The sequence below is a fragment of the Lissotriton helveticus genome, chromosome 7 (genome assembly GCF_964261635.1).
Source record: "Lissotriton helveticus chromosome 7, aLisHel1.1, whole genome shotgun sequence".
Lineage (NCBI taxonomy): Eukaryota > Metazoa > Chordata > Amphibia > Caudata > Salamandridae > Lissotriton > Lissotriton helveticus.
In genome coordinates, this window is record NC_136068.1 from 691,469,335 (window position 1) to 691,488,900 (window position 19,566).

Genomic DNA, 19,566 nt, shown 5'->3' on the forward strand with positions numbered 1-19,566 from the left:
GGCCCAGGGAATAGGGACCCCGGGACCTAAATTGGCCCAGGTAGTAGGCGCACGTGGCCCCCTTCCCTAATATAACAAAAACAACTTTTAAAAGAAGGCCCAAGCAAGTTGCCGGAGGCCCCACCCCTTTCTCCACCCTCTGCAAACATGCCTCCTGGTGCACTACTGGTTGGGGGATGAAGTGACTTGGATTCTGAGGGCCTTTGGGAGCTAACAAACCCTCCTGTTACCTCCAGTAAGTCCCACACACTGAGTTTGCTGCAAGGTCTTCATAGGCGTTGCCCCTTTTCTCCACCACTATGCAAATGCACCTCCTGTACAACTACTGGTTTGTGGATGAAGTCCTCTTGGATGCTACGAGTCCTTGGGGGCCAAGAAGCCCTCCTGCTACCTCCAATAAGTCCAACACAGCAGGATTCCTGAGAGTGGTTGGAGATCCTGCCCCCTTTGTCTACCACTCGGCAAATGCTACTACTAGTTATAAAACCATAGACATTCACTTAAAAAACCAAAGGTTATAGGAATGTTATAGTTAAGAAATAGAATTTTTTTAAACGTTGGAAATTCACTGAAAAAATCCAAAGGTTACAGGGACGTTATAGTCAGGAAATAGAATTAGAAAAACCTAGAAAAAACCAAAGGTTACTGGGATGTAATAGTTAGGTTAAGATTTTACTCATACAAAACCATAGAAATTCTGCCGTTATGATTACCTGAGCTAACTATAACTTAAGCCCCTGCAATGCACTGCTTCTGACCACACATATTATATCACTCATGACATGGTCAGTGAAATAAGTGATGACATCTCAAATGACATCAGTAATGATATCCACAGAACCACTCACATACCCATTCACACCCCATACAACCTCTTGAACACCCACTCACACATCCACACAACCACTCACATACCCATCTACAGACCCATACCAGTTCTCACACACCCATTCAATCCTCCATACTCTCTCACAACCTACTCACTCACTCATGCAACCACTCACACAACTATTCACTCGCCCATACAGCCACTCATACAACCAGTCACTCGCCCATACAGCCAATCACATAACCACATGCTCACCCATACAGCTACTCACACATCCACTTATTTACCTACATAGTCACTAACAAACCCACTCACTCATCCATACAGCCTCTTAAGGCGGCCACTCATTCACCCATACAAGCACTCACACACCCACACTTACATACCCATTCATACATCTACACGAGCACACATCCACTCACTCACCCATACAGCCATTCACACAGACACTCACTCTCCAATACAGCCACTGACCAGCCGCGGCCCTTGGAGGGAGTTTCGGTGGGGCAGGCAGGCGGGGCGGGGGAGGGTCAGGGTGGGGGGTGATAAACACCGGAATATGGATGATTGCAGGTAAGTAAACAATTAGATTAATAAAACTAATTTCGTAGTGCGCCCTGCATCCAGGGCCGGACTGGCTAACGGGCAGTTGTGTGTGCTGCCGAGCAGGGGGATGATTTCGTTGATGGGGACCTGTGTGTGCAAAACGAAATTCGTTTTGCCTTTTTTATTTCAAAGCGCACGCAGGTCCCCATCAACGAAATAAGCCCACACCACGGAGAAATCATCCCCCTTATCGGCAGCACACACAACTGCTCGGTAGCCAGTCCGGCCCTGCCTGCATTGCATTTTGCGATGCAGGGCACGGAACAGAACAGCCGTACATTAAAACATTGTGTACCCTGCTATGTAGCACCGGTGAAGCTTACAGTGCAGAGAACCCTCCTCTGAAAATATTCTTTATTTCTCCACTTTTCTTCTCTGCAATACCCCTCCTGGTCTCTCTCTCTCTCTCCTTTTCTGCTATGTATAGCCTTTCCTTTCATGTACATTTTTTCTGCCCTCTTTCTTAGTTTTTCTCCTTCTTTCTTTATCTTTCTATTTCTTGCTTTGGTATTCTTTCTCTACTTCTATCCTTCTTTCTTGCCTTTCTCTTTTTCTTTCTTTTTTCCTTTCTTTCTCTTTCTTGCTTTTCTTCCCCCTCTTTTTGTTTCCCCATCTCCTTTCTTCCTAAGCTTTTCTCATTTCTTTTTCTTTAGTCTCTCCTTATTTTTCTTTCCTACTTTTTTCTTTTACTTTTTCTTGTTCATACCTTCTTTCTTTAATTTTCTTCTTTGTTTACCCCCTCTCTTTTCTCACTATTCATTCACTTCACTTTGTATTCCCTTCTTGTTCACTCCTCTTTTTTCTTCTGCAGCATTCTTAAGCTTCCCTTCTTCCCTACTTCCGAAATTTCTTCTTCTTTCTTTTTCATCTTTCTTCATTTTTTGTTTTTCTTCCTTTCTTTTTTGTCTGCTTTCCTTTGTACATTCTTTTCCGTTTCTCTCTGTTTCCTTTCCTCTTTTTACTGTCTGTGCTCTTTTACTTTTTATTTCTTTACCTTTCTTTTTGAACCCTACTCATTTTCTTTATTTCTTACCGTCTTCTTACCGTCTTCTTTTTCTTTTATCTCCTTTCTTTTTTATACCTCCTTCCTCTTCCATTCCTTTCCCTTCTTCCCCTTTCTTTCTTCCCTATTTCTTTTATTTTCCTTCCTCCAATCTTCCTTTTTCTTGCCTCTTTCCTTTAGCTTCCCTCCTTTCCCTTTTGCTCTTCCCTTTTTCCTCCTTTTTCTTTTTTCTTTATTTCTTACTACTTTTTCCCTCTCTTCCTCTTTCATCCTCTTTCCTTACTTTCTTCCCATCTTTCTTTCTTCATTTTTCTTTCTTCTGCATCTCTTTCTTTTTGACTTTTTCTTCTTAATTTCCATTCCTTCCTTTCTTTAGGTATGCTTATCTTTTATAAGTGAAATATCATCAAGCATTTATTTGTGTGGCATGACTGCCTGTAAGGTATACAATAGGTTATTGTAGAAATGTGTTTACTTGTAGAGAGCCGTGAAGTCTGCATGTGCCTTTCAAAATCAATTGTAGCTAATGGTGCTAGTAAAGGATGCAACCTGTATGTTAAAAAGTAATTATTTGTTTATACGGGAACATCAACCAATAAACCTCACGACAATTAGTCAGATATTGAACGTGTATTGCGCCCTGGATATCAAAATGAAATGTATTGCATGACAATGGGACCATAAGACCTAGGAGACACTCACCTCACAGTGATTCATAAACAAGAGTAACTGGAGAAACGTGAACCATTGAGAAGCCCCTGGTAACCCATTTGTGATATGGCTTTTGTGACAATGCTGTATGCCCACTAGAGCAGAACTGTGTGTACTCGAGTGGCCTTGATAAAGTTGTGTACCATTTTACAATCTTTATGTTGAACAGTAGCTCCGGAAACTTTTCAGTGATCAGAAGTAGCTCCACTATAGGAAAGGTTGAGACACCTGCTGTATATTATGTTCTCGTGGTGGTGCAAATGTATTTGAAACTTGTAAGTGGCAGGAATAATGTGAATCACAGATTCTCAACTATGTCATACATGAATGACATAACAGATATCAAGGCTACAGCAGACCTGTAATGTTATCTCAGAATTCTGATAACATTTATGAAGCACTAAGTCTTCAACGTTGACATGGTTTATTATAATAGTACCAGAAACATAATGTTATAGAGCACAACAATACACAATTACCAGTTAAGTATTTTTTTATTTCTCTGCATTCACCCTATCTACGTTTATCTCTCTTTAATCTGTGGAGGAAACTACTTTTTTGTTACTCTTTTTACTGGCTAAAGTGTATGAAGTGGTAGGTTTGCAAAAGTATTGCCTGAAAGTCCACAACTCTACATTTTCAACAAGAGTGTATATATTTTTTCCGAAAAATATAGGCAGCTCATAAGGTTGATATACTGAAAGTGAGGTTTGAACTTTAAATGTTTGGCCACTAACTGATGACTATAAAAATCAGTTTGCACTTGTCTGTTAAAACGTGAAGGACTTTTGGATTCTGCCTGATGAATTCAGTGAAAATTAGAATGTTGTGCTTGATGAAGCTGATAAATTAATAATTGCCTGGCGTTTATACAGCTAGTAAAAATGAGCAATGCAAGCACTTTTTTGCACATGAAATTCCCCAGTAAAACTCAATATGTGATTTTTCAAGTTGAGTGAAAGATCTTTGAAAGATTTTCAACTTCTTTTGCTGAAAAAACTGCAAACGTTCAGTTTTTCTTTTTGTCTGCTGAATTATTTTGCGTATTGTGTTCTTGCCATTTTTTATTATTTAGCAAATTTCGGGATGTGTGAAAACTAAGTCATGAAATTTCACACACCCTTAGAGTCAGTAAATTTCACACATCCTTGAAAGGCAAGAAGAACGGTGCACTTCTGGTAATTTATCACTTCCTGAGATGTTTTCCTCTGGCAGGCGTGTTCTTGGACCTCACTCCTTTTTGAGCAATGGTAAAAAACAGAGCAGGTCATAAAAGTAAAGTAGGCTTTGCGGGGTAAAAAAAATGTTGCCCACTCGCAAAGTTGTGTGAAGTCCACAAGCTCTTCTAATGTGCAATGGTTAGAAATGTTCAACTTTACCAGCAGAATTTTAATTTCACAAACTCATATATTTGGTACAGAAAACCCGACAATCCTGAGCTGTCCATATAAATTAAGCAAGAAAATGGTATTAAAAATACTTTTGAGCTAAATAAGTAACAATGATGAAATTCCACAGAATGTTTTACTTTTCATGGCACAGAAATTTGACTAGTGCTTATAAATACATACTTTATCTGTTCCCAGAGCTAATTATTTCCTTTTGCACTGTTTATTTATATCACTGTTAGGGCCTGATCCAAAGAACCTTTCCTCGTGTAAGTCAGACATTTTGAGCAATTGTAACGTATGCAAATGTAATTTGAGAAGGAACCATAAAAGCATATGCACAGAAGCATGTATTACATCTTTATGTAATATACTCGCTCATGCATAGGTTTTACACATTTAATTTTGTTCCTAGGCAATGATAATACGCATTCCTAGAGTTGTGTCATAAGGGGAATCCTATGTAAAGGTGCTTAGCGGGCACTCAGCCTTAAGTTTGCAAGTATTCACTAGTATTTCAATATCCAGTGCTTCGCTGAACGTTTGTTACACCAGAAAAATATAGGAGTGTGCTGTTGAAAGTGTGTTGAAGTGCACCAATAACCTTGATTTTACAGGGTGGTGGCTTGTAGAAAGGGAAGTTAATGAAAATATGTTAGAGTAAAAAGAAAAAAAACATTTTTTAGGCCTTAGCAAAAGGACTGTTTTTTTTATTTTTATAAAAACTCTTTCATGGGCTTTGAACAGCAGAGGAAAAACTTTGCATCAGTACCAAAAAATTATTTCAAACACACAGCTGTTTACCTTCTGCTACACGAGAACAGATCATGTAGTACTTGAATTGAAAATGTTATATGAAGGATAGCAAAGTATCACGTATCTGCATGACTAGCTGCCATCGACTTGTGGCATTTCCGTCAACCTCAAACTATGAAACTTTCCATCTTAGCAGCCATCAAAATGACAGACACCTGGAAAGGACAGTACAGGATATAAAATAAAAATATATCTTGCTAACACAAGTGATCAATCCTAACTAACACTCTTTGAATCTCATAGCAGCGCCACTACTGACACGCACACTGAGCACCCTGAAGTAACTGAAAGAATGCATTCCATTCTGTATAAAAATTTCTGATAAATAATTTCACCAACCAATGTAAATCTAACTGAAGTAGGGACTCTAAAATAGCTGAAATGTGACATAGTAATCCAACATTAAAATCAAATTAACTAATAACTATTATTAGCATGTATAAGCGGGAAAACAACTGACTGGTGCACACTAGACATTAGCAGAAATAAATCTTTTCCTGGTTTTATTTTTAATGTATTTTTTCTCTCTAGTTTTCATTGTCAGCTTGCATCATAGCCAAACAATAATTTCAAACAAACAGTTTCCACCTTCTGTGACATGTGAACCCAGAATACATTACGATTTTTTTTTTTAAAGCACTCATTTTTGTCCATTTTTGAAGAAAATAACAGTGGATTTGTAGCCCGCTGTAGGAAATTAACATAAACTATTGGTAGGGTCCCAGTAAATGTGATTTCAGAGCAGCAGCATAATTCTATCTATCCTCAATTGTCACATAAGTTAAGACCTCTTGTATATTTTGCATCTTTCAACAAAAAACATGTTTTCTTCTTCAAATGGGTAAAAGTGTGCTAAGTTTCATCTTTATATTGCACACTGTTTTAAAAATAGCTGTTTTTTCTAAATGCCACTTAAAATTTGTAAGGCTTTTCAGTATGTTGCTTTGCGTTAGGATGTCTTGAATCTTAAAGTGCCTCCTGATGTGACGTGTAGAATTAACATTCAATATGGCATATTGAATTGAAGGGCTGTTTCCTAATGGAAAGAGTTGCTTCCAGGGAAAATACACTGATTTAACCCGAAATTGAGGACAGGTTTTACTGAAAAAAGATTTCAAAACATTTTTATGATTTTTAAAACTGTGTACATATAGGCTTGTTTCCTGCTGAGTGGAACTCTGGCTACATTTTACATGAGCTATTTTACTCTTTAAAAGTGGAAAACACAGTGTTAACAAAATAGTGTTCATTTTCTTCCATGTAAGACAAAATCAATAATATTTTTAACAATGGCAACAAAATCTGCACATTTATTTCTTTACAAAAATCCACGTGTTTCTGTAAAAGTTTGAGCTTTTTTGCAACAATATTTTAAAATGTAAAATTAATTTAATACTGCTACAGGCATTTAACTTGCTTCATTTTCAAGCTATACAACTCAATTTCAGGATTCTTAATGCTTAATTGGCCTTTCATTTGCTGAATAAATATGTTATAGTTGTTTCCTAATCTGGACCTCTATTGCTGCCTAATTCCAATGGTCCAGTCTATAAATTTCAGTACTGAATATCCCTACTCTGTATTCTATATCTTAGAGGCTGAGAAAACGTTTACTATTAATTTAAATAACTAGAAAAGGTAAAGCCTATTACTTCAGTGCCCCCATACTCCAGCAGCTTTGTCACTTCTGTGTTTACCTTCACAATCTTTCTCAAAGTGTGTGAGTGGGCGACATATATCTGTTAAGGTTTGGTGTGTATTAGTTAAGAGGAGACAAATGTATACATTACCAGTAAGTCATCTCCTGTATAATCTACGTTCTACTATGTATAGAAAATACAGAAAATAAAAAAGTAAATTTGAAACATATCGAACACACTGAAATGCATACATTAAGGTTATTTTCACATTCTAGTGCTATACAAAGGTCTATCTTGCCCTGACTAATGAGTAACATCATGTTATGTAATGTTAAAAGTACGCATCCTGATCCTGATTTTAGTAATGCTTCACGGCACTACTGTGTGGGGTTTGTCATGTGTTGGTGATTATTCTGAATGAGTTTCTGTTTTTTTGTAATACTGTTATGTGAATATTGTAAGAAGCACCTCAATGTATGTATTTTTTTATTGTTTTTCTAGGTTTTACAAATAATTTATTACGTTTGCAACCAAAGTTCTAAAGGATGTGCAATGTCAATAGTTTAGCACTTTGGGTGCCTTTGACTAATGTGCTCCAGACTTTGGAAATATAGATTATGGACAATTCAGTATTTGTGATAATTTATCTTTTTAAGTTACCAGTATTTGTGAATCTATTTTAGTGTTGGTGTTTGCATCTGCAGCCAATGAATCTTTAACCACACTGAAGAACTTTGTTTGCTTTCAATGAATGTCCTTATTGTTTCAGTGTACAGTGGATACGTAGATTTGTGAAGCATAGAGCTTAAATGTGTATTCTTTGTACAGTAGTTTAGTGATGAGCATTTTCTTGTGTTAAGTGGTCAATTTTCCTGCAGATATATAGATATTAAATAGTTTGATCATTTCGTACCCTTAACTTTATGTGTTCATCACAATTCACATTTTATTTTTATAAATGTAGATTTGGTAGACAAAGTGAATATTTCAAAGAGCGAATGCGTAATTAATTTGGCTAACAATATGTTTTTGAAAACTGAAGTGCCTATTTATCTAAATACTTTTATGGACTCCATGTTAAGTGTGATCAGGAGAGGTAACAAAGGATGATTCGTACTGGACATTCAAAATGGCTTCTTGAACCCTGTGCAGTTTGTGTTTTCTGAATGCACACTATGCAAATTGCATATAAATGTAGACCTTTCTTAAGCTTTTTTTCAAACATGACCAGATTATTTTTCAACATTTTTAATTGCATCCATGTTGCAAATGAGTTCTTGTTTCTTGTCCTCGTGTAAGACATGGAGGGAATTCATGACTAGTTTATTATTAAACTGTTCAGGAAGTCACTTAAACTGTGTCTGAATTAATTAAATCATTTTCTAACACTCAATGAATTTCCCTATTCCAAATACATCTGACTTTTCACTACGTTATTTTGAATTTTATGAACTTTAGTTCAAAATTGCCAACATTGTAGAGAAAACAAATTTTCTGTGAAAAGCATATTGTTGAATTTACTATACTGCTAATGTAAGCAGTGAATTAAGGGTTGTCATTTACGTTACACTCTTAATAAATGGATTACTATTTCTAAACATAAAATAACGATCATTATTGAATTTTGCACTCATGTGTGTGTTTTTTTGTGTGTGACTGTGTTTGTGATTCATGAAATCATGCCAATTAATATAAAAATAATTAACGAGCAACCAATAATATGTTCTAATAACACAATCTTAATCTTGTAGAATTCGGTAGTGCAAGCTGCATGCCTGTATTATAGTCTTGCAGTGTATCATGTCAAAAGAATCCACCAATGCCTTTACAGAAAGAACAGATACAAAAGTCAAGAAGTCCTCCCATTCCTACAGGCAGATACTCAGAATGTAATTTTTTTTAAGTCCATCTTGAACGTACCATTCTGCCCCTCTCCTTCATCATAGATATAAATAGAAAATTATTCTCTGCATATCTTCATGTGTTTGTGCCATGCTGCTTTATTACGTGTAGCAGTTCTACAAAAGGATGTATTTAAATTGAATCAGGCTGCAAGGTGCTAAAGTCCCACATCGAACAAAAATAACACTGAGTATGTCATGTGAAAATTAGCAGGATTATTTTTCTCTGCCACATCATTATAGAGTATTCTGTGAGACATTAGGTAGTATTTTGTGATGTCAGTTACAGTGTACTGTGGTACTAACAGGAAACTGTAACCTTTGCATGTCAATAATAAATGTCTGACTGTGCATTTATTAGAACACTTTGTCTAAATGACATATATTATTGATCCACATTTTTTAATGACATGGCAGAAGAATATGTACTTGCAATTACATTGACAATTTACATGGCACTACGACTTACGAGCCATTATACTATATCAACGCAGACCACATTTAACACGTGTGTGTGTGTGTATGTTTGTGTGTATATGTGTGTGTGTCTATCTATATCACACGTTTAACTTCAAACTCATAGAACAGAGATATGGAACGTGTTCTGACACTTTTTTAATTACACAAAAGCAAGTCCATCATTTTGTACATCATAGAAAAAATACTTTAAATAAATCCTCCAGCACATTGTACCTATAGTGCGTTTAAATATTTACGTTCAGTCAGTTCTCTTCTTCCAATAGTGCTTAACTGGACTGAGTGCACCATGCTGCAGTCTCTGAGCTAAAGTCAGCCTTACCCAAGCTGTTAATGCTACTGTTTAAAATCCGATTTGTAGAAACTCAAGATATAAAATAGACTTTTAAAATGCCCAAATCAGTATTTTACCTACATGTCTCTTTATAAGGCATCATTATTAAACTGCAATTATATTTAAATGGTAATAACATATACACTGTGTTGTCCATTTGATGATATAGCAATAAAAACATGCATCGAACAACAAAAAGAACATATCACCTTGTTAGCGGTTTAAAAAAGTACCTGTGAAAAAGAAGCATATTCTTCTATTAGATGTAATCTCTTTTGATGTAAAAACATCATTCTTCTTAAGTTGAAAAAGCTCTTGCTAAGGACATTTTCTATCAAGTTAATATAAATAAATTGACACGCCTGCATATGCAACCATGATTCACTTCCAATACTTGCCGTCTTTATTTACTTACAGAAATCTAGGACAATTTAACAAGAGATTTGTATCTCCTGACTAGGTCCTTTCTTTGTGTGGACTTGACCATGTTGGATGTTGAAAACAAACCCCATACAAACATCTCCTTTACTATGGCTTGGAATCAAGTGAGATCTCTGCCAGATACTGTGATCTCTGTTTGTCTCCCTCTGTCCCTCATATGCACAAGTGCAACCACACTGTACATGATGTGCTGGGTCTTTCATTGTAGTCTGTAGTTTATGTCTACTCAGTCACGCCACATCGGGCATCCTACTTTGGTCAACATTCTACCAAGCTCTGATCCCATGCAATGTAGAAACCCCATTGGTCTGCTGGATTGTAGTCTGTCCTGAGGCCATGTCCCCAACACCAAAGTTCATGAAGTTACTGCTAGTGGCTGAAGGCTGCATGGTCTGCATGGATGGATAGCTGCAGTTATAGTTGGCATTGCATGCAGGGCTGGTGTAGTTGCTGTAGGATGGGTAACTGTTGTAAGGGTATGGGTTGAGACTGACATTGTAGGGGGAAGACTCTCCAAGACAGGGTTTGCCATCTCTAACCAGCACGGGAACAGCAATCCTTCTGGGGGGTGGGAGCCCCACCATTTCCAGGGTCTGGTCCTGCCGCTGTCTCTTACACTTGTACCTTCTATTCTGAAACCAGATCTTGACCTGTGTAGAGGTCAGTTTGAGGACATTGGCTAGATGATCCCGCTCTGGGGCCGACAGATACTTCTGCTGCTTGAACCTCCGTTCCAGTTCATAGACCTGAGCCTGGGAAAAGAGCACCCTAGGTTTCCGTCTCTTTCGTTGTCTTGGGCGCTCTGCATCTTCAAGGTCCCGCTTAGCTTGTTCCATGTTTTTCTGCAGGGAGCAAACTTCAGAAAAAAATAGTATTTAAAATCACTCTGTTATACTGAGGCAAACACACACATTTGTACCATAAACTGATTTTAAAATAATACATATTTTCAAACTTGGAATGTTTGTATAAAATACTACATGCCATATTAATCAAACCCATCAAAGCAATGTACTACGATTTAAATATATAGAAAAAGATTAACAAATACAGCAAAAACCAAGCTCTAACTTGCATATTACATAATGTTTTGGGCACTACGTAGGGTAAAAGTCTATTTTAGACAAAACATTTTTACGTGCGTTAACATACAAGCTGAGGGAAATGTTTGTGTACAAGGTACTTACTTCCACTTTTCTGAATAAAAGAAAACAGCTGTGTTTTTTCAATTTTACTATAAGGAAGAAAGTTCTCAAAACTGTTTCCCATATGCATTTCCCCAAAATATATTAAGAATGACCTTGAGCTCAGTGGTCCTCCTGTGAACTTCCATTAGAGTCTAGAGTTCCTCTTCTTCACGTCCCTTCTACAGCAGAATATTTCTGCCTCAAGAAAGTTGAAGAAATCTAGGGACCTATTGACAAAGGCATTTTGGAGTACACAAAGTAGTTCTCCTTCCGCACTCTTTTGCGTATTCTTATGTGCCTTTCTAAATTGTCCCCAAAATATCTAAAATGGGAAAAAATTTAAATATTTGGAGAATATATACATTTAGTAGAAAGAGGAAGGAGTGTTCCCTTTGAAACTGAGAGGCACATGAACATTTCAGGGGCTAATAATGTATATAAAAGCGCACTCCTGTAGTAATACTTCCCGTACTCATAAATCCTTTGTGAATCGAACCGCTAGTATTTTAGAGCTAAGCGGCAAATATTTCCAAAAAGCACTTGAGAAATGTATAGCAACTTCAGTGGTATGTTGAAGCTAAATAAATATTCCAAATGAGTGTACTTTTATGTTTTGCTATCTTAAATTGTTTTGTATAACACCATCATGGCACCAGCAGAGATCTTGGATAAGGCTATCTGGTGAAAAGAAACAACAGAGAGAGAGAGAAGAGGAAAAAGAAACTAGGGACTGCATAAAAATAGTTTGAAAACTGAACCTACCAGCAGAATGAATGTGAAAGCAGATAGTTATTTTTTCTGCCTGTCAAGTGTGGTTAGGTCTTTACACAGATGTATCTTTATGTGTATCCTGCATGTGACATCATTTAGCGCTTTCAATAGAGAGGGATCAATGGTTGAAACTCATTTGGATCTTCAAGTTAATGATACAGGTCAGAATGTTTGAACATTTTTTTTTACTATCAACATTTTCATGGGATGAGTCGAGCACCAAAGCAATTTTTGCACCGAAAAGTGTGGCCCGTGGTAAATGCCACTGCATCACACAGTACCAAACCCTTTGTAATCTATACAAAGGAAGGTAGGGAGGCAGAGTGGGAAGGAACACTGCAACAGCCCTAGGGCTCCATGCACAGACAGGTCTACTAAAATCATAGAGAGACCAACCTGACTTTGCGGCAAATCCTAATGTCAAATTAAAACAGGCGCTAAAAGTGGGCAATGGATAGTAGTCTGTCTTAGAAATTTGTGCCAGGGGGTGTGCACCAAGAAAAACCTTATGCATACAGCCCTTGCTCTCCTTGCATGGTGCAGAGTCTACCATCTTATCACAGACTATTTAATGCTAGAGCAGCAGATGACATCATTGTAATTGACGCTTAGTAAGTAGCTTGCTCCACATTTTTTAAATCCATGCAACAGAACGTTGCAGAGTTTCCAGCAGCGCTTCGCAATCTTTGGGAAATCTAGGCCTACATTTGTTCAGGTGTTGTTCAATAGAGTTTAAGGAGGAAGGCTGGGGTGTACAGATTTGGTTCGGTTTTTATATTTGCAGGCTTCTAGGATTTGCTTTTCTGTTTTTCATTCATTAATTTTATTGTTTATCTAATATAGTTTTACATTGTAATTAAATAATATAAACGCATTCCAAATTAATCACATTGAACACATCGTTACAAAAACTTACAACATTTAAAAGCGAACTCGTGATGGCCCCGATATTTAGAAGACAAGTTTATCTGAAACCCTATAGCCATCTATTCGAGAAATTGAGCCATTCACAAACAACGTCCTTCTGTCAAGTAAATCAGGACATTCAAAAGTAATATATAAAAGTTGAAACCACTCCCCAGATACATAGCCATGTAGCATGAGGTAGTTTACAATAAACATGTTTATGATCAGAGTAGCAAACATCCCCAGCAGCCTTACATAGAGATTTCCATAGCGGAAGATTATCGAAGGTGTGGTTACACGCCTGCATGTATTTCCAAATTTAAATAATAGGGCATGGATTTTAGCCCTAGCACTTCAAAGTTAGCTGAGCAATGACAAACTCGCTCAAAATGTTCTGCAGCCATTTTTTTTATATTATGGGGGATATCAGAGTGGGAATCTCAAAATGTGGTTTGGTTTAATGTTGCGGGGGGGGGGGGATATCAGAGTGGGAATCTTGAATTTTGGTTTGGATTAATGCTGAGGGGAGGTATCAGAGTGGGAATCTCGAATTGTGGTTTGGTTTAATGTTGAGGGGAGGTATCAGAGTGGGAATCTTGAATTGTGGTTTGGTTTAATGTTGAGGGGCGGTATCAGAGTGGGAATCTTGAATTGTGGTTTGGTTTAATGTTGAGGGGAGGTATCAGAGTGGGAATCTCGAATTGTGGTTTGGTTTAATGTTGCAGGGGCGGGGGGGGTGGAGATATCAGAGTGGGAATCTTAAAATGTGGTTTGGATTAATGCTGAGGGGAGGTATCAGAGTGGGAATCTCGAATTGTGGTTTGGTTTAATGTTGCAGGGGCGGGGGGGGGGAGATATCAGAGTGGGAATCTTGAAATGTGGTTTGGATTAATGCTGAGGGGAGGTATCAGAGTGGGAATCTAGAACTGTGGTTTGGTTTAATGTTGCAGGGGTGAGGGGATATCAGAGTGGGAATCTTGAATTGTGGTTTGGATTAATGTTGCAGGGGCGGGGGGGGTGGAGATATCAGAGTGGGAATCTTGAAATGTGGTTTGGATTAATGCTGAGGGGAGGTATCAGAGTGGGAATCTCGAATTGTGGTTTGGTTTAATGTTGCAGGGGCGGGGGTGGGGGGGAGATATCAGAGTGGGAATCTTGAAATGTGGTTTGGATTAATGCTGAGGGGAGGTATCAGAGTGGGAATCTCGAATTGTGGTTTGGTTTAATGTTGCAGGGGCGGGGGGGAGATATCAGAGTGGGAATCTTGAAATGTGGTTTGGATTAATGCTGAGGGGAGGTATCAGAGTGGGAATCTAGAACTGTGGTTTGGTTTAATGTTGCAGGGGTGAGGGGATATCAGAGTGGGAATCTCGAATTGTGGTTTGGTTTAATGTTGCAGGGGCGGGGGGGGGGAGATATCAGAGTGGGAATCTTGAAATGTGGTTTGGATTAATGCTGAGGGGAGGTATCAGAGTGGGAATCTAGAACTGTGGTTTGGTTTAATGTTGCAGGGGTGAGGGGATATCAGAGTGGGAATCTTGAATTGTGGTTTGGATTAATGTTGGAGGGGATATCAGAGTGGTAATCTTGAATTGTGGTTTGGTTTAATGTTGAGGGGAGGTATCAGAGTGGGAATCTTGAATTATGGTTTGGATTTTATTGTAATCCAGTGATTATGTTATTGGGTATTCCTAGGCAGAGGGAGTTACCATGTTTGATGTTGGCTCTGGAAATGGTTGCTCTTTCTTTCTGGTTCGACAGTTTTAATAAAATGGCTCATTATGTTTATGTTAATTCAAATGTAGTTTGGAATCGAATTGGACTACCGTTGCTTTTATTTGTTTTTTGAGATGATAGTTTTGACATCTAGGATTTTCGGCATGTATTACGGTGAGCGTGTGGAGTGCTGTTTTTAAGTCTTCAACTTCAGTTTTTTCACGTTTCAGGCCGAGTCAGTTGTAACTCCGAGTGGGCTGGGTATGCTCAGACGTGAGTCCGATGCTCTCCACACCACTGGAGTCAAGCTATCCAGGCTGATGACGGTGTCGCCACGAGTCAGTTGAACGTCATCCTTTTTTCGGACGGTAAGTATTATTTTGCTCATTACAGTGATGTATTTGTCAACTGAATGCAAAGTGTAACAGTGCACTTGGGATACTAGTGCTTTAGGTGTAAGCTCCTACGTTTGCGTCACGTGATGACCATCGGGAAGTTCCATACATGGATGCTGAAGGAGCTCGGCATATTATGGGTCACCCCACTTTGTGGTCGTCTTGGGCAATTGATGCTCGCAGTGTTATTTGCGGGTACCTGGCTGTTTGTCTTTAAGAAGCGGCCCCTGCGGGGAGATTGATGGGGACAAACAAACGTACACGTGTAGGGTGACGTCATCATTCAAGTCGTTTTGAGGTTTTCAGGCACCCAATCAAATGACAGGTATAAATAGCCATTTTAAACGCAAATCTTCCTACATCTTCAGACGGTATAAATGCATTATGTATGCATCTAGTATATTTATATATGTTTAGGTAGGTTTACTTGTCCAAGTCGGTGTTTTGTATGGCTCTAATCTGATTCACATTCGCTTCTTGAAACGACACTGAGGCATACACATGCAAAAACAACACAACTGGGGATGTACGAAAATGCAGATTTCTAAGCCAGTTTATGTAACACTATGGGGCGCTGTAACTATAATGTCAGAAAACTTTGGCAAAAGGCAATAGCTCCACAGAAAGCGTGTGTTGTACATTGAGGGTAAAGGCATGGCGATGTATCAGAATATTACGTCTGGCTATTGTTAGCAAACAGCAGCAGTTTCAGAACTGGTAATTCAGAGCAAGGATCATGTCAGGCCCTGAACTGCAATGTAGAAACCTAAAAGAGCTTATATCTTCTCTCTCTCTCTGTGTCAGTCTCTCTCCCTCTGTATTTCCTTCTCTCCCTCTCATTTCCCCCTGACTCCATATCCAGATAGGTAACTATAGCTAAATATGCATTATAGTCCAGTATGCCAAGGGAGGGATTCCGGTGACACCACAATAAACTATGAGGGGCGTGGTTACTATTGGTGCAGCAGGTGCAGTAGCACCGGAGCACAATGAAGCATGATAATTGCTGAATTTACCAGCCCAGCAGCAGTCACGGGGCCTCTTTCCGAGTTTGTACCACGGACCCTGGACCACATGCCTGGAACTCGCTCCCTATGCCACTGAGATATGTGACAGAGTTAGCCAAGTTTAAGAAATTGCTTAAAACCTGGTTATTCTGTCAATGATCACTCATCCTGTAGCAGCATTTCATAGCATTAGCGACGGGGGTGTCAGTTGGGTTGTCTGTAAGGCTTGTCTGAGCGCAGCGACACTCTTGTTAAGTAGCTGTGCGCTATATAAATGTCTTCATTCATTCATTCATCATTGCCATGCTACTCAGGCCGAAGGCAGTGTGGCTTCCAAATTTGCCCAGCTCTCCATGACAGCCTTTCTGGACTTTAACACCCGCATGTAACCCGTTATATGTTTTTATTGTTATTTGGCTGCTGTGCCGCGCATTTTGTCATTGCAATGATAGCAATGCCGGCTAGTCTGCCGGGGTGTGCTGAGTTAGCCAGATTATAGCGTATCTTGGATTCATTTTCCACAAGCATGCTGCTAATATTCGATGAGCATTTTTAAACTGGATTAGGAGCATTGCTTGGTGGAGAAGGGCTACTCCGTCACAGCAACTACAGCCCCCTATCCTGGTACAGGTGCAGCGCCTAGCAAGAGTAAAGCGCTTCAAATTAGTCAGTCAAAAGGGGCTTCTTTGGAGGTGAAGATGAGAAGTGTTCGGTCAAAACATCCGAGTTCTGCTTGCAGACACTTAAAAAAAAACGTGTGATCCTGGACTAATCACGTTATCCCTTTGTTTATCGGTAAAAAAACTTAAATCTGTTTTTAGCTGAAATGGGCGACCGCAGGTGGGGGTGAGACGCGCACTTCGAAATAGGGGACCCTGAATACGCAAATGCGCGCCAGACAAGAAACTGATTGTGTCCATGCTGGCGCTGAGATCTGAATTGTAATTAGTGAATGATAAATAAATAATAAAGGCAAACCAAACAAGATAATATCACTGTATTGGCAGGCTCTTTCAAACTGCATACTTTGCCTGCATGCCAATGTAAAGAAGACAATAACAGTTCAACCCTTTATGAGCTCTCGCCACCGGCTATTAAAATATATGCAAGACAATATGCGCATTAGTAGATTAATTAAAAAATAATATACATTCATCAATGCAAAATAACCAGGCACATAAAAAGGCAGTAATTTACTCTTTTCTCACTGCTATTGTGTGATTAGTTTACCGCAATAATGTTTCCCCTTTGCCTGAGGAGTTGTTTTTAACTCCCCTACGAGTCTTCGGAGACCGGTTTTTCCGCAGTGCGAGATAGACAGACATGTCCCAGAGCCCAGATGAACTGTCTAGCAGTTTGCAGTTGAGGAGGAAGCCGTAAACAAACAACCCCTCCTCGCTGCCACCCAGGAACAGTCACCTAAGCCCCGATGCCGGCCTAGTGTCTAGCGCCTAGATTAAGCGTCTTTCACAATGCGAGTGCGCCCACGCTTACAGGCATGTCCGACCATTGTACAGGCTCACAACCCCAAAGCCCTCCCCGAGTGCTTGCAAATGCTGCATTTGTTGTGTCGCCTTTCTCGCATGATGTAAGGATTACTGTTTGTCAAAATGGCGGCCTCATCACTTGGTGTGATCCTCGTCTGTCTCCCTGGCTTTCCCAATAACCGTTGGCTTGAATTAAGCAGTTTATAATTATTATTAATATTATGAATATTAATAATCTGATATTATTTGTGCTAAGAAAGTGCAACGTGCGATTTAAGGCACCCATGTTTTATTCTATCATTATTATTTTTATCAATAATAATACATGCTAATCTGATATTTGGAGTACTAAGAAAGAGCAGACATACGCTATGACTCGCCCATATATAATTAAAACAATAATAATAATAATAATAATAATATACGTACATAGGCACTTCATATCTCAATTCTGCTCTTTCGTAGCGCTATAATTATCGGTTTGTTAGTAAAACATGATTTACTGGAACTCAAATATTCATGTGTTTGGTGTCACCCATTACCACGCCGCTGACTACGTGTTTTCTTTGTCGCTTAACAATAAAAGGCTGCGTTGATGGATAGTTTTGACCATAGTTTGTAACAAAAAAACGTAAACAGGCAAGTTAAAGAGCGTTGATAGGTTAACACCTCCGCAAAGGGCCCGGCATTTCCAGCCGCTTCTACTGTGACTGTTTTAGGAGCTTTGGTGCACATTTTTGTTATATTAATTTCAAAGTGTAAAGCATACTTAAACCCATGTTTATTCACCAGGGCGCTTGTTCCCCGGAGGAACAGAGAAGACCTGGGTGTGAAGTACTTTTGTTATGACTGCTGCTTTTTTTTGCTTCGCTGTCGCCTGTCAGAGTGCACTGCGCCAACCATGCCACGCGGTTGCAGCTTCTGGGCACTTTCTACTGCGGGCAATTGGACATTTGGATTCACATTTTCACCCCATAAGCCCACCGCTGAATTGTCCTTGCTTGTGGGTGTAAAATATGTTGCGTACAACCTGTTGACATTCCTGGAGTAGTTAGTTATAGAGGTTTGCCGTCCTGTCCTTAAAATAAGTTTTTAAAAAACTCTGTAAAATGTTTGGTATATTTTTTTAATACAACGAAGGGGATTTAAAGTGCATGTCTCAAAATGTGGACATTTAGTCCAAAAAGTGTTTGAAAAATATTCACTCTTAATATGCCTAAGCACGCATGCAGATGGCCGTTCATCCCCGTACCTTTTTTGTCCGCTTTCGCGTCCTCGGAATAGCCCTTGGCATAGAAGGTGCCCGGGAAGGCTGGCGAAGCCTTGGGGGGCTCCCCCTGTGCCAGCTCCTCGCCCAGGTCGGCCAGGCTGGTGGTCCCGGGGTAGGTCTCCTGCTTGAAGCCGGACAGCATGCAGGAGGGGGCGGCCATGGACGTCACCAGGCAGGGGTGCTGCTGCTCCAGGTTAAGGATGTCCTTGACTGAAAAGGGGGTGGAGGTCACCGGGCTGTGGAACATGGCGGAGCCAGAGGACGCGGGCTCAGCGACTGGTGGGCAGCAGAGGGGTGCAGAGGCCCCCCGGAGCCTGCATCTCCGTCCTGCAGCAGCCCTGGCCGGGAGGCGTGTGTGAGGCTACTGAGGCAGGTGGGGCAGAGTCTGGAGGCTGAGGCCAGGCGAGAGGCAGCTCGGGCAATCTCTGGCTTCCTATTGGTCGCCGACAGTGATGTATGCAGAGAGCCAGACTTACAGTCACCTAATATAGTAAGGAGACGTGAGCCCCGGCTTATTTAAAGGGACTGCACACAAAACGTCACAGAAACGTCCCTCCTCTATGTTTAGTTATGTTGTTACATGTTATGCCACATTCTCTTAATGCTATAACATGTTGTGCTGTGCATAATATGCTGTGCTATGTTAAGCTATGCTGCTTTGTTAGGTCATTAATTGCTGCG

General features: G+C 39.6%; 1 protein-coding gene across 1 annotated transcript; it reads right to left on the reverse strand.

Annotated features, from left to right (window-relative positions):
• Window positions 1-5,222: 5,222 nt before the first annotated feature.
• NKX2-5 (NK2 homeobox 5) lies at window positions 5,223-19,316 on the reverse strand. Its single transcript, XM_078653019.1, has 2 exons — window positions 18,868-19,316; window positions 5,223-11,002 (listed from the first exon to the last, which is right to left on the reverse strand). The coding sequence occupies exons 1-2, from the start codon at window positions 19,130-19,132 to the stop codon at window positions 10,413-10,415; spliced, it is 855 nt and encodes a 284-aa protein (XP_078509145.1). The 5' UTR covers window positions 19,133-19,316; the 3' UTR covers window positions 5,223-10,412.
• Window positions 19,317-19,566: the final 250 nt, after the last annotated feature.